The 16,892-nt window shown below is 41.1% G+C and overlaps 1 protein-coding gene across 2 annotated transcripts in view; it reads right to left on the reverse strand.

Moving 5' to 3' along the window:
* Positions 1-16,892, reverse strand: part of BMPER (BMP binding endothelial regulator) — a 220,073-nt gene that overhangs the window by 58,815 nt on the left and 144,366 nt on the right. Inside the window, exons 12-13 of one of the 2 annotated variants that reach the window (XM_081079765.1) lie at positions 11,697-12,026; positions 5,073-5,409 (exon numbers count right to left, since the gene is read on the reverse strand). In XM_081079765.1, coding sequence (XP_080935891.1) covers positions 5,073-5,409; positions 11,697-12,026 — 667 coding nt within the window. The remainder of the gene's footprint in view (positions 1-5,072; positions 5,410-11,696; positions 12,027-16,892) is intronic. The other variant, XM_081079766.1, reaches the window with a different exon arrangement.

Genomic DNA, 16,892 nt, shown 5'->3' on the forward strand with positions numbered 1-16,892 from the left:
AATAAAAAGGAAGGCCTACAAGGTCACACTTGAAAATAAATCTCACTTGATTTAGACCCCAGCTCTAATGGCAATTTGAGGCAAGCATGAAAAGATGTAAACAGAAATGCTCCAAACGTGTTATAGCAAGGAAAGATTGACTTGATTTTAATTATAGAATTAAATCAAGCAGTTATTGTTCTCTATCTCATAAACAAACGCACACATAGGAAGTGTGGGCTTGTCGCCGGCTCTCTCCTCTTGCTTTATAATCAATGGCTAGTTTCCTTTATAGGAAAACACAAAGTGGGTCATGCACAAAGTCTGTGATCTTCCCCTGGAACGAAGCCACTGGGAGTCCCAGGACGCTCGTCTATCCAACACCATTGAGCTGTCGGAGTTCCAATGTGCTCCTGCCTCCCACCTCCTACCTCCCAGTACCTCCGCGGAAAGGACAAATCTGAATCCTCTGGCATCCCTTCAATTCCTTACAGCTGTAAAAACCACTGCATGGAAAGAAAGAACATTTCCTAGACTGGGAATCCCCAGACACTTTCCAGAACTGAACAAGTGACTAGCATTTTCGCTCTGGTGAATTATGCTCCATTACAGAGAGTGGGAAGAGGAAAACAGCCCTGAGATGACTGTGGTCTGTAAACGTCGGGGCTACACTATAGTTCACTTCATTTTCCGGACTGCTCTGAAATGTGGGCTTGCCCTGACTTAAGTGTCCTGCTTTGCTGGCAGGTTCCACCGATGCACAACCATTTCATCTACAATTTGGATCTGAGTTAAGGCAAAAGCCCATTGCTGGTGTTTCACAGACCAGCCCAAAACACATGAGGTCTTTTCTTTCTTCCAACGTGTTTCACATAGCTCAGACCATCTCCTGCCTCTCTCTGTCCCCAAGCTGCCCAAAGCTGGTCTGGTCAGTATGGCCCGAGTCAGCAGTGGGGAGTGGATTAGACATGGGCTGCTGAAATCTGGAGGGAGCCTGTGCGGTGGGGGTCTGCCTCTTCCTCCTGGATTTCTCAGTTGACATGAGATACACAAATGGAGAAGGCTATATGAGGCTAGGACAGGGGCGTGAAAATGAGAAATGAGAAAAGAGATATGAACACACAACACTTTCCCCTCAGGAGAACCTACATTTGAATCCAAATACAATTCAAATGATTTCACATTAATTTTTCCACAATATACTAGTATTCTATCTACTGGAAATTTCTCCATAACATATCAGTGAAGGAAAATGCAAAAATTATTAAAGAGGTCTGTCTAACTTAAGGACAAGTCAATTAGCAACTCCAGGACTTAACACAAGTTATCAATGTAGCCAGTTAAAATTTTAATTTATAATGAGATTATTTTGTACTCAAACATATTCAATTAGTTAATTAAACCAAATTATGCTGGTCACAAAGACTTTAAATATTACATTTTAATGCCAAAAGAGGCCATGATAGGTGAAACTGATTTATGAAGAAAAATTAGCAAAGCTTAAAAAGTTTCACCAAAAAGAAAAAAAAATAGTATTGGCTAACATGTAGTCATTTCTTATTCATTTACAGTTTTTCCAGCTGTTAGACAACGGACAGTTTACTATTAAAAATGTTGAACTGGGTAAAAGGCCAAAATAAAATAAGCATTTTAAGACCTAGACATCTCAAAAGGAAACTTTAATTCAGAGAAATCAGAAATACTATTTTGACCTTATAAGACGAGCTATCTCATATTTATAATAGAATTTGCCCTGTGGATTTGTCAGATGATTAAGGAAACCCAAAAGAGGTGGTTTCCTCAGGGAATACCTTCTTTTCTCTCTCCCTTCTCTATGTTATAGACACAGCGGTGCTTAGAAAGTTGAATTTGCATGTTATGAGACTTTATTCTTTGTCCTTAAAGCAAAATGTAGATATGTCTTTGGAGGATGAGGGGAAACTGAAAGAATCAAGTTCATATACAATGTATGTCTACGACCATCCATGATATCAAGACAAATCTGTTTAGGCCTGTAAGGATTCATACAAAGGTCACAGCCACGATCACAACTATGCTTTCAGGTTCATTTAGAATGAACCAGTGATATAAAATATACAGGCAAAAATTTACATGTGTGGAATGTCATGTGATTCCTATTTTCTTCTTTATTCTTTTCCATGTGACTTAAACGTTATACAATGAACATACATTATTCTTATAGAACAAAAACAACAAAAATTGTTAAAAGGATGGCAGAGCGGTCTTCCCTTACACTCTCTCAGTGTCACAAAAGGGAAACAGTTCAGTTTTTAAATTGTTCCATGTATTTATCGGTGAGAATCTATCTAATCAGTTCTCCAAGATGGCATCAGGAGAAAACATCAACAACCGGAAAGATAAGCAGCTGAGCCAGGGGCCAGATTCTCCACAGGAAGGAAGGGACGTAGGACAACAACACATGGTGCCAGTACTGCCCATCTACGATGTGCCAACATGGCACTGCCCATTGGCCTCAATCCTTGGAGGAGCAATCTCACCCACCAGGTAGTTTCTGTCATACCTGTTCTGTATGTAAAGAATCTGAAACTCAGCTAGCTACCAGGGCCCCACAGCTACAATGTGGCAGAGTTGAGATTAGGTCTAGCTGAGCATCACCCCACATGTTCTCTGTCCATTGCTTCCTAAAGCCCCCCTAAGGTTTGGTCCTCACTGGAGAGCCACTGAGAACAGAATTGCCTTTCCATGTTGGCCTGGTTTATTGTCTTTCTTTTGCCACATGTGTGCTTGAAAGGAAAGAAGAAATTCAGGGTTTACCCAACATTGGTCACCCTCACTTGGAAACGCATGAAGATGCACCTCTTGATTGGGAAGTGAGATCATCAGTAAGGCACCTGACAGGCAAGACTGTCCAGCTCAACCCTCCTGAGAATTGTTTTCAGCACATTCCTGCCTCTTCCAGGAAGGCATGGCTGACCGTGGAAGGGTACTCTGCCACTATCCCATGCCCAGCAGAACGTGAGCTCACTCCCCACCACGTCCCATCCTCCAACCTCAGTGCATGAATAACCCACGAGCATTTTCAGAAGCTCCCAAACTTGATGCACCAAGCCCCTTTCACAAACAAGCGACCCCACTGTGCAGCTGTAGCTGCTGTTGCAACTTTCAAAGGCAGAAGGCCAGCATCTGTCTGGTCACCTAGCAATTCCAATTCTCTCTGTGTCAAAATTGTTTCTCACGACGTCTGCCAAGGTGCTCATCATATTCCTGCTTACAGTCCAGGGATCATGATACAAAATAAATCACCAAAGGGAAAAGAGAAAGAAATATGTAGAAAAAAAAAAACAACAAGACTGATCTCTGCAGGCCTGTTCTCCAATTTTTGTTTTCAACACATTCCTTTGAAATGGGATAAAAACCAAAAGTGCAGAGTGCTGGGGTCCTGGGAGAAGCATAGCCTTTCCATGTTATTTTAGACAGAGAAGGGCCTAGTCAAAATCTGCAACTGGGGTAAGGGGGCTTCCAAGAGAGGCCTTAACGCTTGTTAATCATTTAACAGCAGAAGAAATGATAGCAGCCAACTACCATCGATCACTGAGTGTGGGCACTGGGTTGAGTATATGCATATACATTCAGAATCTCACTAAATGACAACTTTTCAAGGTAGCACATTTTATGATCCCCATTTTACAGATAAGAAAACCAAGGTTGAAGAGCTTCAATGATTGTTCGAGATTATAGAGTTAGATCTCCGGACTTTTTGTCCCGGAGATCACAAAGTTCTTCAATGCTCTATTCTATTGCTTCCCGTCAGACCTTCAAGTGATGGGCATTTAGATTCCAAATGAAACCTGGCTGGCCTGCCCAAGCACTTACCCTAGTCTAAAGTCTTACATTAAGATCTTTCAATTTCAATAGACAAGGGGTGTGGTCGATCTAGGGGGTGGCACATGGAGGAGAGAGAAGGGAACCCAGAGGTTTCAAATTATAATAGGAAAATGGATTGAAAGAGCTAACTGTATGTGTTCGAGCCAAATGGTTTGGCAGATACAGCCACGTTCAGGGGTCTGTGATGACAGGGACAGTCCTTTTTCCACCCCACTTTGAGCTGCCTTTATATAACTTTATCTTTTATGTCCAAAGATCAAATAAAGAAAGATCACATTTAATGAGAACTAGGGGAAATATATTGGTGGCAGTTAAAGAGTAAAAATAACTTCTCTGTGGCTTCAGACCACAGGCGTTTACTCATTTTAAGAGGCACAGGCAAATCACTTAAGGCCTTTTGGGCTGTGTTCGTCTCACGTTTCCTCCCACACCCATGGTGGTTAAAGTTATAGACAGTCATAGCTCTTTAACCCGTGGAATTGTGTAGTAAGTGGAAGTACAACCAGGCCAAACGCATCAACTCCCAAATGCAACCTCCTCTGTATGTCAAATCCAAGTCTCCTTTGTAACGAGTCGCTTTGTGTGCAAGAGGGTTAATCAGAATTAGAAGAGGTTACAGAATCTCTACTCTTAAAAAGAGACCTTTTTCCTCCATCCTCAATCTGTAACTCTACTCCCCTCTGACTCTGGATACAAAATCTCATCGGTGGCCAAGATTCAAGGAATCATCACATCACTGCCTTGTTTCCCACGTGCAGACCTGTTTTGATTTAGAAGTTGAGGGAGATCTGAACTCTTCCTCAGACTTGGATAACCAATCTCACTCAAACACCAATGGGCAGCCAGAGTGATTTGAGATTCCCATTTCTACCCTATACTACTGTGGTTTCAACCAGAATTTGGAAGTACTCATTGATCTCAGAGTCAAGCTCATACCTGGTAAAAACCTGGGGTATCACCGGCTTCCCAATGAATCTGCAGACACTCAAAAACAGAATCATTTATAGGCTATCACTCTGAAATACCCCCTGAAATTTCCTAATTTGAGATTTAATGTGGGACTGAGGTCAGCTGCTGAACAGAAAGACCTAGGAGTGTTTACCCTAAGGTACTTCGGAAAAACTTGAAGTTGTTTTGTATATCAAGCAATTGGATATGCTTGGTTTCAAGGTTAAGTGTATCCTTGGTCTGTCACCCAATCCCGTCCCCCAGAACACTGCACTTACCGGTAGAAAGTAGCATAGTCCACAGTGGAGTGGCAGGTCTGAAACTCCCAGGATTTGAGTTTCTGGCATTCTCGATGGGCTCGGAGCTTTACCTTCACTGTCCCTTGACACAGCTCAGGCACCGGTTTTCTCTGGGGTCTGTTGCAGAACTCATTGGACTCCACCCTCCAGGACTCAGCAAACTCATCCACATCAAACTTGAAGTTTCCATCTCCACCAATTAAGTCATCACGCTTATGTCCGTTATAGTTGCCACAGAGACCACACAGTTTGCCCTTCAGATGGGGGGCAGCCATGACTTCAACAAAACTGTCTCCATCCCAGGATATTTCTAAACCTAGAGGGAAAAGAGAGAAAAAGGGGATCAACCACTCTTGAATCCACCCATAATTCCCCAGTGTACACATCCTTACATAGCACATAGGACGATCCTCTGACAAGGAACACTAAGAGCCTGTCCAAATTCTTGGTTACCTTTTATTCTTGTCATATTGAATGTTGTGTGAAACTACATGAACCACTTTCTTTTGGGGACTTAGGATTTTTAAACTACACGGAATATGACCTTATAATGATATCTTATGAATCCTGGTTTGACTTATAAATAACTACTCATTGACCATGTTACTCTAGTGTACATATGTGTGCCCTTTTCTAGAGTAATTGTGTTGGTCCAAGTCATGTTTTCATTTACTCAATGATTACTCTAATGTGGAAATGGAATGATGACAAAGATGATAGTTCTTAATGTAACTTTTTTCCTTTATCCAAAAATTTCACCATATGACTATACCAAACACCAAATGAAAATTTGCAAATTATTTGCTATAGTGAGTATATTAAAGCAAATAAATATATACCTGCTGAATATATCACCTTCAAAGAACAACACTCATATAAATAAAAATGTCTGCCCCTCATTATTTTACAGTCATCCCTGAGACATGGATGGCTGTATAATCAATGTTTCTTAAGGTTGAGTTATTGTGAAACCCTTTCAACCTCCATAGCGTCCATCCCTGGGCTAATCATAAGCTTCAGGGTTGGAGGCTACCAGGCCATGGGAAAAATTCCCCCTGTGCTAAATAGAATCAGCAGGACAGAACAGTCTTATTCACCAAGGAAATGATCTTCACTCAAGAAGTTAGAGAATATAGGCTTCTCTTGGTTTGCTGAACTGACCATCTAAAACACTGGTATACTTTTCTGAGAACATTCATATTTCTCCAGAAATGCTGGCCCAAGACTTGCAAGAGCCACTTTAGCCAATTCCATGGAATGGTAGAGTATCTGCGTCACATAGAACATCCAGATTACGCTGCCACAGCCAGGTTATCCTGTCACATACATAGATGAGTCTGACTAGATGGTCAAGAAAAAATGCTCTCATAACCCATCTTGATATTGTGTGAGAAAGCAATGTCCACAAGAGAAAGGAAAAGCTTTAATGAAAAACCTTTTGAGATTCAATCAAAAGCAAATGACAAGTTCTTCGAGTTAGAGTTCTTTGTCTCAATTACATGTTCGCAGTTTTTTCTTACTCTTCTACTAGTAATACCTTGGAATTGTCTGAGCCCCCAGTGAATGAGTGAACTAGGAACCAGTGATTGCAAAACAGCCACGTGGGACATGAATACCAAGGGACCATCTGCAAAGTCATGTGCATGTCTGCCCTAGGATTTCTCCTTATTCTCTGTCACTGTATCCTAAGAGTGACGACCCACAGGAAAAGGCTCTTTTTTAACAGAAAAGAAAAAAGTCTCCCTACATATGTTTTTTAATCTTACCCTCGGGTTTTTGACAAAAACTAGTCTTGTTTAGCCAGCTCTGAGTCACTGGAAAGAGCAACATGACTCTCCTCCTGGAAGACTTTGCATTTGTATCAAGATTAGCCTGATGAGCAAATGTTCAGCAAATGTTCAGAAGATGCTCAGAAGTTTGGGGGATAAGGTGGTGATAGGAAAGGATGGTGGGAGAAGAGGGAATGGATCTTGCTTGGATATAAAATTGGCATAAGGCAAGGTCAGAGTGATGTAAGAAACACCCAGAAGTAAGATTCTAAAGCTATGATTCCCTAAGTTTGGACAGGGACGAAGAGTAGAGAAGGTTGCCCACAAAACTGCCACAAGAAAGAGTTACAGATCTGCTTTAAGGACAGTTATTGGTAGAATAAACCAGTGGTCTGAAACTGGATTTCTCAAGAAGTAAACAAAAAAGCCCATCTGAAAACCATGGTAAATGAAAGGAATGGAATCATTCTTAGTCCAAGGCAAATGGTAGAGAAGCTTTCTTGGTTGAGATAAGAAGCTGGGTTCAGAAAACAATTAAATGGAGTTAGATAAAGCAAGAAGGAGGTCATACGAAAGTCTCTCTTGGGAGAAATTTGATAAAGAAAGATAGTGATGGGACAAGATTATTAGAAAAAGGTCACAGAATATCCACATGCTGGGCTGACCTCCCATGTGGATCTCTGTGAGAAGACAGTGTCACCTCAGATAACTACAACTACCATATACAATGATTTCTATTTCTTCATACTCCATCATTCACCACATTATCTGGCACATAGTATATACTTACTAAATGAATGAATTACCCTGAAAATTGATACATCAAAACTGTGAAGCCAAGGAAATTGAGAATTTCATGCAAGTTAAGACACTGAAATAATAATTTTGAAAAAAGGCAAGCAAACTATAATAAGATTTGTAATACACTCTCTATGGTATAGAAAAAACTTGACCTCACAAGCCTGTAGCCAGGCAACTGCCCCGCAAGAGAAGTGAAGGGAGAAAAATCAATTTCATCCAACACATTCACTTTTAGAGTATAATTCCAAAGGTTTTTTCCATGTGGCAAAATTTTCCAAACTACAAATTTCTTTCCTAGACAGCAGGCAAATACTATTCTTCCAAGCGCCACAAAGGTTGAGAATTTATATCCAAGAAAGCTCCAACATCATTACAGACAATGATAATGATAAATTTGAGACTTTGGGCAACTGAGTTTGTGGGAATTCAGCTCACAGTGAAGGAGCCAATCGTTGTGTTCTTCCTTTGCAATGGACTGGTGGTCCACGCATGCTTGGGAAGATACAGGCCCATGGTGTTCTTAGTAAAGTCTTCTTAAAACTCTGGACATCTCAAAAAAATGTTCCCCAAAAGTCAGAGAATCATTTGTAATTCCCTCCCTTTTCCTTCCCTTTTGTTATTATATTAAGAGGATTTTCATGGACAAATGCGAGGCTTCATATTCTGGAGGGAAAAAGTATTCGACTACAGATGACTTTGTCTATTGCTGTATCATACACCTATATGTTTTCATGATTATTTTTACCCTTTACAAGAGTAAAATCCATGAAAAGCAGATTGTGCCAGTGACAGGCAAAAAAACTAATCAGTTATAACTGAAGAAATTGCTATTCCAAAAGATATTTTAAATAGACATCTTATGAGATGAAAACATCATGGAAGTGTGGGCTGAGGTTAGTCCTTTCTGCAGCTGGGATGAGTTTCCCAATTCTCCACATGGGAAATTGGGTAGAAATAACTGGCAGAGTCAGAAAGCTAAAGCTGGAGCACATGTCACATCTGGGGGTGTGAGCAGCAGCCACATTCCTTCTACTGTAGGAAGGACCTTCCAATTTTCCCTTCTTACCAGTGAATGTTTTACTGACTTGTTCTTCGCCCTTCAAATGTGTGACCTAGCTCTAGACCACTAGTTTTGGGATTTTTCTTAGGGTGTGGAGAGGGAAGTTGTTATTCTTTTATTTTGTGTTTCTTGTTTGTTCGTTTTGTTTTTCGGTTGTTACTGTTGCTTTGGCTGTTGTCCACGTCTAGGGGAGAGGAGGTGCAAAATCAGTAGACATACCATAGTGATACGTAAAAACTGGATGGTTTTTCTGTTCAGATTTTACACCAAAGGAAAAAAAGAAGAAAATATATACTCTCCCGGTTCCTCAAGCATAGAACTCTACTGAAAGTAAAATAAGAGGCCATACTCCCAAGTATTAACGCCTTTCAGGTGGATCTGATGGGACTCTTTCAGGAGGAGCTAATGAAGTGAACAGATGGCAGAAAGGAAGTATTTTTAAATTATTCGCTAAGTGCCGGGAGTTGGGTGGGGAGTGTGATGGGGGTGGGGGTGCTTTCTCAAATTACCAAGCTTTGCTCTGTGCCCTCTGTACTACCCCAGTTGTTATTCGGTATGCAGCTACCACCTAATTCCCCCCACCAGGCAACATGGCCACCTGTGCTCTTCTGCCAGATGACTCCATTGTGAAGTGCCGAGTCAATAAACCACAGGGCCAAGTCATGCTTCCCCACTTCCCATCCTCCAGCCACAGGCTTGATTTAAGCTGTTATTTTGAAGAAAGTACTGTTTGATCATATGAGCTTATGAAATTAAAAAAAAAAAAAGAAACGATGGGAAAAGAACACTCAAAGGATGTACTGTGGTATTTTAAATAGACAATCAATAGGTGACAACAAGGAAATACCCTTGAGGGGTAGTACGGACTGAGATTGGTAGACCAGAGCGGAAAAGACTAGTGTCTGGAAATGGGATTCTTCCATTCAAAGGATAATCTCAAAGCACGTTTGGCGCCCAGGGAACTACAATTCTTCCCTAGGGAGCAGGATACTTGCGTACTTCAGGCGCTCCAGGAACTTGTTCAGCTGACTATTAAGGGCACCATATAAATTACATGCATCACAGTAAGAGAGATAGAAAAATAAACAGAATTGCAAAACCAAGGTCAAGGCCTAGAAGGATTAAATTCACTAATCTGATTATGATACAGATGATGTGTTATTATTTTCTTCGCAGCCTCATTGTTTTGTTCATTTTTACCATGTGGAATCCTAACAAGTACGGTATTGCCAGCTGTTCGAGGAACAGTATCGAACCTTTAGACTGTTGTTACAATCTTCTAGTATCCTGGATCCTTTGGAGAATTGGGCTATGTGTAACAACTTCCGTATCAGTAGAATCCACTGTGTTCAGCTGGCTTACAAACAGACAGGCAAGGTGCTTCTAATTAGTGCTGTTTAATAACCTGTCATTCTTGCGCACATTATACAGGGAGCCACTGATTGTGGCCTAGAGCTGCAGAGTGGCCTGTCATTCAAATACAACAGGTGTCTGAATTTTCTGAGCAGGACTAATCCCTCCAAAGTTGAGTGAACAGAGCTCTTCTCATTTGCCACATTCAAGTCAGGAATGGGACTCTTTCCACCTATACAGAATGTTGCAATGTATTAATATTTAACATTCTCTCACGAAAACCATGTTATACTCTGTAAATGAAAGCTCCCTGGGCTTCTCCTTGGCTTCCTGCCTTGTTTAGCTAAGCTGGCATTCCATAGGCTCAAATCAATTTATCAAATATATACGTGGCTTGAACTGAAACAATAAACAGGGCTCAGAAGGGAGAGCAGTAGAGCGATCTCTGTAGTCCCTCAGAAGTACCTGCTCTATCAAACATTTCCCTTTTGGATCCATATTATCTAACGGAACTGGAACCAAATGGATGCTTTTACACTGTTAAATTCTCATCAATGCAGAAAGCAAGAAATACGCTGATTTCCTCAGGCATCGTGCTTAAAGAAACTGCCTAGGCCAGGAAATCAGGCAGAGCAATATCCAATTGACAAACAACATGTACTAAGCACGGAAGGAACCTTATATGAGATAATAAAATATGTAAACAAGCTGAATTCATTCTCTGGGAACAATACGGAACTCTGGGAAGTAAGATGCCCTTCTTCAGCTTTGAAGATGCCCTTCGTAGGTAGCACCTCAGAGACAAAAATTTGCACCTCATTGAATCTGTAACAACAACCTAGCAACTATGAAGAGTTTGTGGAACTGTGCAGTGAAAATACAGAGTCCAGTGGACCTGGGGCAACATGGGATGCTGAGAAAGGGCGTTGGGGGTCAGATCCATGCGCCCAAGGCCAGGGGAAGTGCTTTCAGTGCAAGCATCCTAAGTGTCCTCCAGCGGGAGCCAATGGTCTAGCCATCGGCTCAGAGAGCATCCTTCCCCTGGGTCAAGAGTTGACAGGACTGCTGGTCACATAGGCCGGCATCGGCACTCCCATCTGCACACCCACACACGTCTGTGGTTTACTTTTGAGGATTCCCCCCTTCTGGACAGATGCAAAGAAGGAAACACGCTCACAGATGTGAAATTGCACATTACTGGCTGAGCTGGGAGAGACACTGATAATTCCAAGCTGGACATAAGGGGCCTAAATTTAGCAACAAAACATGACAAAGAGGTTATTTGGAGAGTACAACTGCTATTTTTGGAATAAGTATGGAAAGGCACTGGTTGTCCACAGAGTGCAAGGCTGATGGGACTGGAGTTGGATTGCAAGGCCCCAGGATGTGCACATTTCTCCAGCAATTCTGGGGCGTCTTCAAGGTCTCCCTTCAAAGCCCGGGTGAACAGGGATGAGGCAACGCCTGCCTGCAGCTAGAACACTTCTCTGCCTCTGGGTTTCCTATGCGGAGGAGGAAGAGGAGCCGGGCTCCAGAGCGCCCAGGTGGTGCTGCTGTGGGGCTTGGTGAGGTAGAGGGAAGAGCCAGGCGCACAGACACCCCATGCTTCTGGAAGCCCACCTGCTTTGGTCGTCACTTTCAAGAGATAGCCATCCAGGTCGATGTGAAAGTGAGGTGCCTGGCAGGGCAGCGCGATGCGCGAGCCGTTCCAGCGCACGGTCAGGTGCTGCTGGAGGCTGACGGTGCTGGCGCCCAGCACCAGCTCCACCGACTTGGTCCAGGAGAAGGAGCGAGTCCTGCGCGCGTCGTTCTTCACCAGCACCTGGAAGGGCGAGGCAGGGGAGGAGCAGTCTTTTGTCAAAACGTACTGACACGTCCCCTGAAAGTTAAATGTCCGTCCGTCAAAAGTGTTGTAGTGGGGATCTCCGAACACTGTGCAAACGCCGGGCTCTGCGGATGAGTGAGAGACAAAAGCAGGGTCATACACTGAGCGAATGATGCAAACAGAAAGCAGGGGTCCCTGCAGTGAACATGGAAGGGACACCTTTCAGGTAAGGGAGGGTCTTAGCAGAGATGCAATAAACAAAATCAACTTTTTAAAAAACACAAAAATCCTTGGTGGTTTGGTTGTTTTAAAAGTCTGTGCCGGGCTTCATCAGGCATGTAATATTTCTGGTGCTTTTATACTTAGAAGTGATTTACAATACTTCTGAATTTTTAAAGCATCTCTATTTTGGAGCCTTGATATGCTTCTGTGGTCTTAATGGAAGGGATAAGAAAAGGGAACTAAGATAATTTTGTACACAGAACTGGCCTAGCTTCATGTCCCATGTTAACAAAAACAAAACATACATAAATAAGAGTCAGCAACAATAATTGACAATATGTAATGTTATTTCCATTTTAACTAATTCAAAAAATAGGAAATATGGTATCTTACACATTACTCACGGTTTTAAACAAAAGTATTACATTCGACACATGTATGTATTAAGGACAGATAAATAAAATTGCCAAACAGATACATGTTTAATACCTTTAGGAACCAACAATCTCTATGTTTTTTGAAGAAAAAACAAGGTTCCTATATTTTGATCTGAGTCTCAAAATCTAAAGTTGGATAAAAATAAATTGTAATACCCATCATTTAGGAAATTTAAGAAGTTCCAGCGAGTTCATTTCACAATACCATTAATTCAAACACTTATGAGACTCAAGGAGAGTTTCACACTTTGGGGTATCTCAAAGATTTTTACAGAAAATTAAGTATTATTTCTTTTTAAAACAAAATGTGGCATTGATTTGTTCTCCATGTATTTTATCTGTTTTCAAGGAAGCATGAACAACCAGGAAGGGAGGAACTCATTTAGAGAAACTAGCCCACGCAATGAAAGAACTATAATAAAAAGAGCAATTTCCAGTCAGCATCAGAACAGGTCCAGAACAGGAGGATATCATATAAGTCATTGCTCTGAATATCTAAGGAAAGGATTGAGTCAAGACAGAGGGAGCATGTGCCAACAGATCTGATAGAACCAATGGGGCTCCAAGGCAAACATTTGCTTTTAAAGTCTCAAGTGCTTGGAGAGTAACATTATTTTATGTTGTGATCTATTATGTCATGGTCACATGTCAATTTCATGTTACTCCATATAAATCATATATATTTGAAATTTAGCAAATTGATTACTCGTCCCAAGTTAGCTTTCCTTATCAATATTTGATAGAGACTCAAAAAAGAGAGTTTTGGCACACAGGATAATTTCAATGCACAAATACTTTAAAGAACATATACATGGTACTGTTTAAGGGATGAGGACAAAAGAAGTGGGTGGGAAGATAAACTCCGAAAGATCAGTAGCAATATTTGAATTCACCTTCCATTTCTGTTTCTTGCTTACGTTTTCCTTGGTTGTTTTCTCCATGTGACTCCAATGTCACTCAGTTTGTTGCTACTCCATTACCCTACCCCTACTTCTCTGATCCTATGTCTCCCAACTAGTGTCCTCAGCTCACTGATCACCGCACACAGTATTTTTCAGCCATTTCTCTGTGTGGTTACTTTCGAAATTGTCCTATCCCATATTTTCCTCACATTCTGACAAACAGAATCTCTTGCTGGCAAAAAAGGGGTGCTTTTTGGTTGACAGGACTCAAGGCAGTTCTTTGGGACCCAACTGGCATCAGGAGAATTAGAGGTCAGAGTTGTGCCACAAAAGGACTAAATGTTAACCTGACCATCAGATGTACAAATTCAAGAGAAGTTTTTTTTCAGAGTTCTTAACTCCATATACTCAGCAACAAACCCGGAACCCATCAAGGCTTTTGAGCTTTTGAACTTGTAACAGATGAACCTCGGCTTGCAGAGGCCGACACACTACTGAAGAATTTGAAATTATCCTCCAGAAGAAATTCTCTCTCAGCTGCGAGCAGGCACAGGGAAAGCCTACGTCTCTGCCCAGAGGCTACAATGACAAGCTCCCTGAAGCAGGGACAACCCATGGCTTCTCCTGGTGTTCTGATCAAAATTATCATTAACAAAAACAGTGATAGCTAACATTTACCGAGAATTCAGTGTATACCCTAGTACTGTTCTCTATGCTTACTGATCGTGGCTACATTATAAGAAAATAGATATTTAGAGGGTCTCCTAACATGAAACAAACAGCTAAGCACTTGGTAGTAAATGCATAAGATGAATTATTATCTAGTCATTGGAAAAGTTTGTGAGTAATGTTCATGATTGAGAAAATGCTTAGGACATGTTAAGTGAAAAATAGGAAACAAAATTCTATCTACGAGATAATCTTCACTGTGTTAAAACAAATACAGAAACACACAAACACACACACACACACACACACACAAATTGTAAACTGTGGTTATTTCTTGGTGGCAGAATCATGAGTGATCACGTCTTCTTTCTTCCTTACACTTTTCTGATTTTGTTTTTGGTGTTATTTATTTATTTATTTTAATAAAGAGTCAAAATGTGGTACTTGTAGATAAGGCCTATTATGTGACAGAGCAAATCCTCAAAGAAGCAACAGAAAATATACAGCCTATAGCTGCCCTGGGGAAGCCTGAGCTTACGCATAGTTGGGCGGAAAGCACTGAGGGACATCGAGGGAGACTGGGCAAGGGAAATCATGTGTGAACAGCGCTGTCAGGAGAGATATTTTTCAAGCGGCCCTAGCTTGTGAAAGAGAAGGGTTTGGATATCAGGATGATTTTTCTGTGTAACAGGCATAGAGAAGAGGCCAACAACATTTCATGACTAGGAAGATGCCTGAGAATTACGTGTTGCATTTGGGGACATTTGTATCACGAGCTAAAATAATTTTGAAACCTTGGCCCTTTTTCCTGGCACCTCAAGGTCCCCTTTGCCAGATCGTTCAGGAGCAGCAAACACATGCACAAAAGAGTGACTGAAAGTGAGAGCCTCAGAGTTACAAGAATCTGCCTTGCTGGAAAGGAACAGGGAGAAAGAAACACTTAGGGGATACAAGTGAACATTGTATCCTCATATAATTTTTGTCCAGTGGACGCAGCGAAGTGAGCTGCAGTCCAAGAGGTCCAGATGTCTGGTCACACTCTTCTGGAAAGCTTGGCATGATAGTTGAAGCTAAAGAAACAGACCATTCTATAACTAACCTTGAATATGTGTAAGTCAGAGGATGGAGAGAAAACAGGGGCGTTTACCCTTGGTGGTACTTTTCTCATAGTCTCTCACTCAACTTGTCAGATGTCATTCTTATTTTGCTTTGTTTTCAATACATGTATACAAATGTCTAGGCCTAGAAAAAAAATTAGAAGCATATAAACCCAAATATAAAAGTATTGTGTGTGTGTGTGTGTGTGTGTGTGTGTGTGTGTGTGTGTGGTCTTTTCTTTTCCTCTTAGGTTATGGAATTGGGGATGACATTTATTTTCCTTTCTTGTTTGTGTGCATTTACATTAATTTTTTACATTTACATTCATTATTTACAATAACTATGTATACTTTTGGAATAGACGATTTGCTTTAAAAAATTAAAAACATTGGATTAAAACATATTGCTTTGATGTTATATACTTTTAATAAGATTGCTGTAAGAATTAAGAGAGTCAGGCAGCTTCTGGAAACATAATTCCAATGCTTTTCTCTTAATCGCATCAAGTGCATTTATTTCTGCCATGGGTATATTTATTCTAATGAAATGCCTTCCTTAGGAGAGCTGCAATTATTCTCAAAACAACCATCAGAGAAAATTAAGGGAACATTATACAACTCCATGTTGTAAAGAAAAAAATAAGATAAATTGAATACACTCTAACCCCCTTTACCACCCTTCCCCTAACACACACACACACACACACACACACGAAAGAAAAGCATAAGGGAAAAAAAGTATCATTCATAGTTCTGCCACCAAGAAATAACCACTGATTACAATTTGTGTGTGTCTTCTGTAGCATAGTTAAGATTATCCTGTACATGAAATTATATTTCCTCTTCACTTAACATGTCACATGATTTCCCCAGTCATTAAAATCACTTTGAAAACATAGAAAGTGACTTTCATCCTCCATCCATTACTTCTGAAAAGAAAGAGTTCTCTCCAACTCATCATACCATACAGCACACAGATGAGGACCTTTTCAGAGAAAAGGTACTGTAAAAGGTACTCTAACCAGGAGAAAGTAACATGGCTTTTAACTTTTCTCAACCCAAATTTCAGGGAAACGGGTTCTGTGGGACTCCAGGGTCGCTGGATCATGCAGGGGTTCCAGGGGGAGGGGGCAAAAAGGTATGATGGTGCCAAGTTTGGTCCAGTACCAGGAAAGGCTGGGATTGGAAACACTGTCCTTAAGACAAGCCCCTGTGTTATTGGTTTAGGCTCCTCCTGAAAGCGATGTCAGCCTCTGCCATAAAAAGACTGTGTGGGACCCAGCTGGAGCTGGGGACACAAGGGCCAACGTATGCTCCACCCAGGAGCACCTGAATTCCTATGAGATTTTATTCCCTCGGTTTCTTAAATGAAGAACTTAACCTAAGTCTACTGTGTGAATGTGGGGAGAAGGGGATAGTGGGTTTCTTTTCACCAATCTGCAATCCACCAGATAGACTTACAAATCTACATATAAAAATGGATTTTTTAAAAAGCTGAGCAGGCACCTGACACTAATATTGGTGGTGGTGTTTTTTTAAAGTTAAGTAGGGATATTGTTAAGAATGTGCATTTCTTTTCATGTATTTTCCATAACCCCATATACGCACCAACTTCCAACAGAAGAGCAAAGGAAGCAGTCCCTACCTTCAAAATCTAATCTAAA

Source organism: Rhinolophus hipposideros (genome assembly GCF_964194185.1).
Source record: "Rhinolophus hipposideros genome assembly, chromosome: 18".
Lineage (NCBI taxonomy): Eukaryota > Metazoa > Chordata > Mammalia > Chiroptera > Rhinolophidae > Rhinolophus > Rhinolophus hipposideros.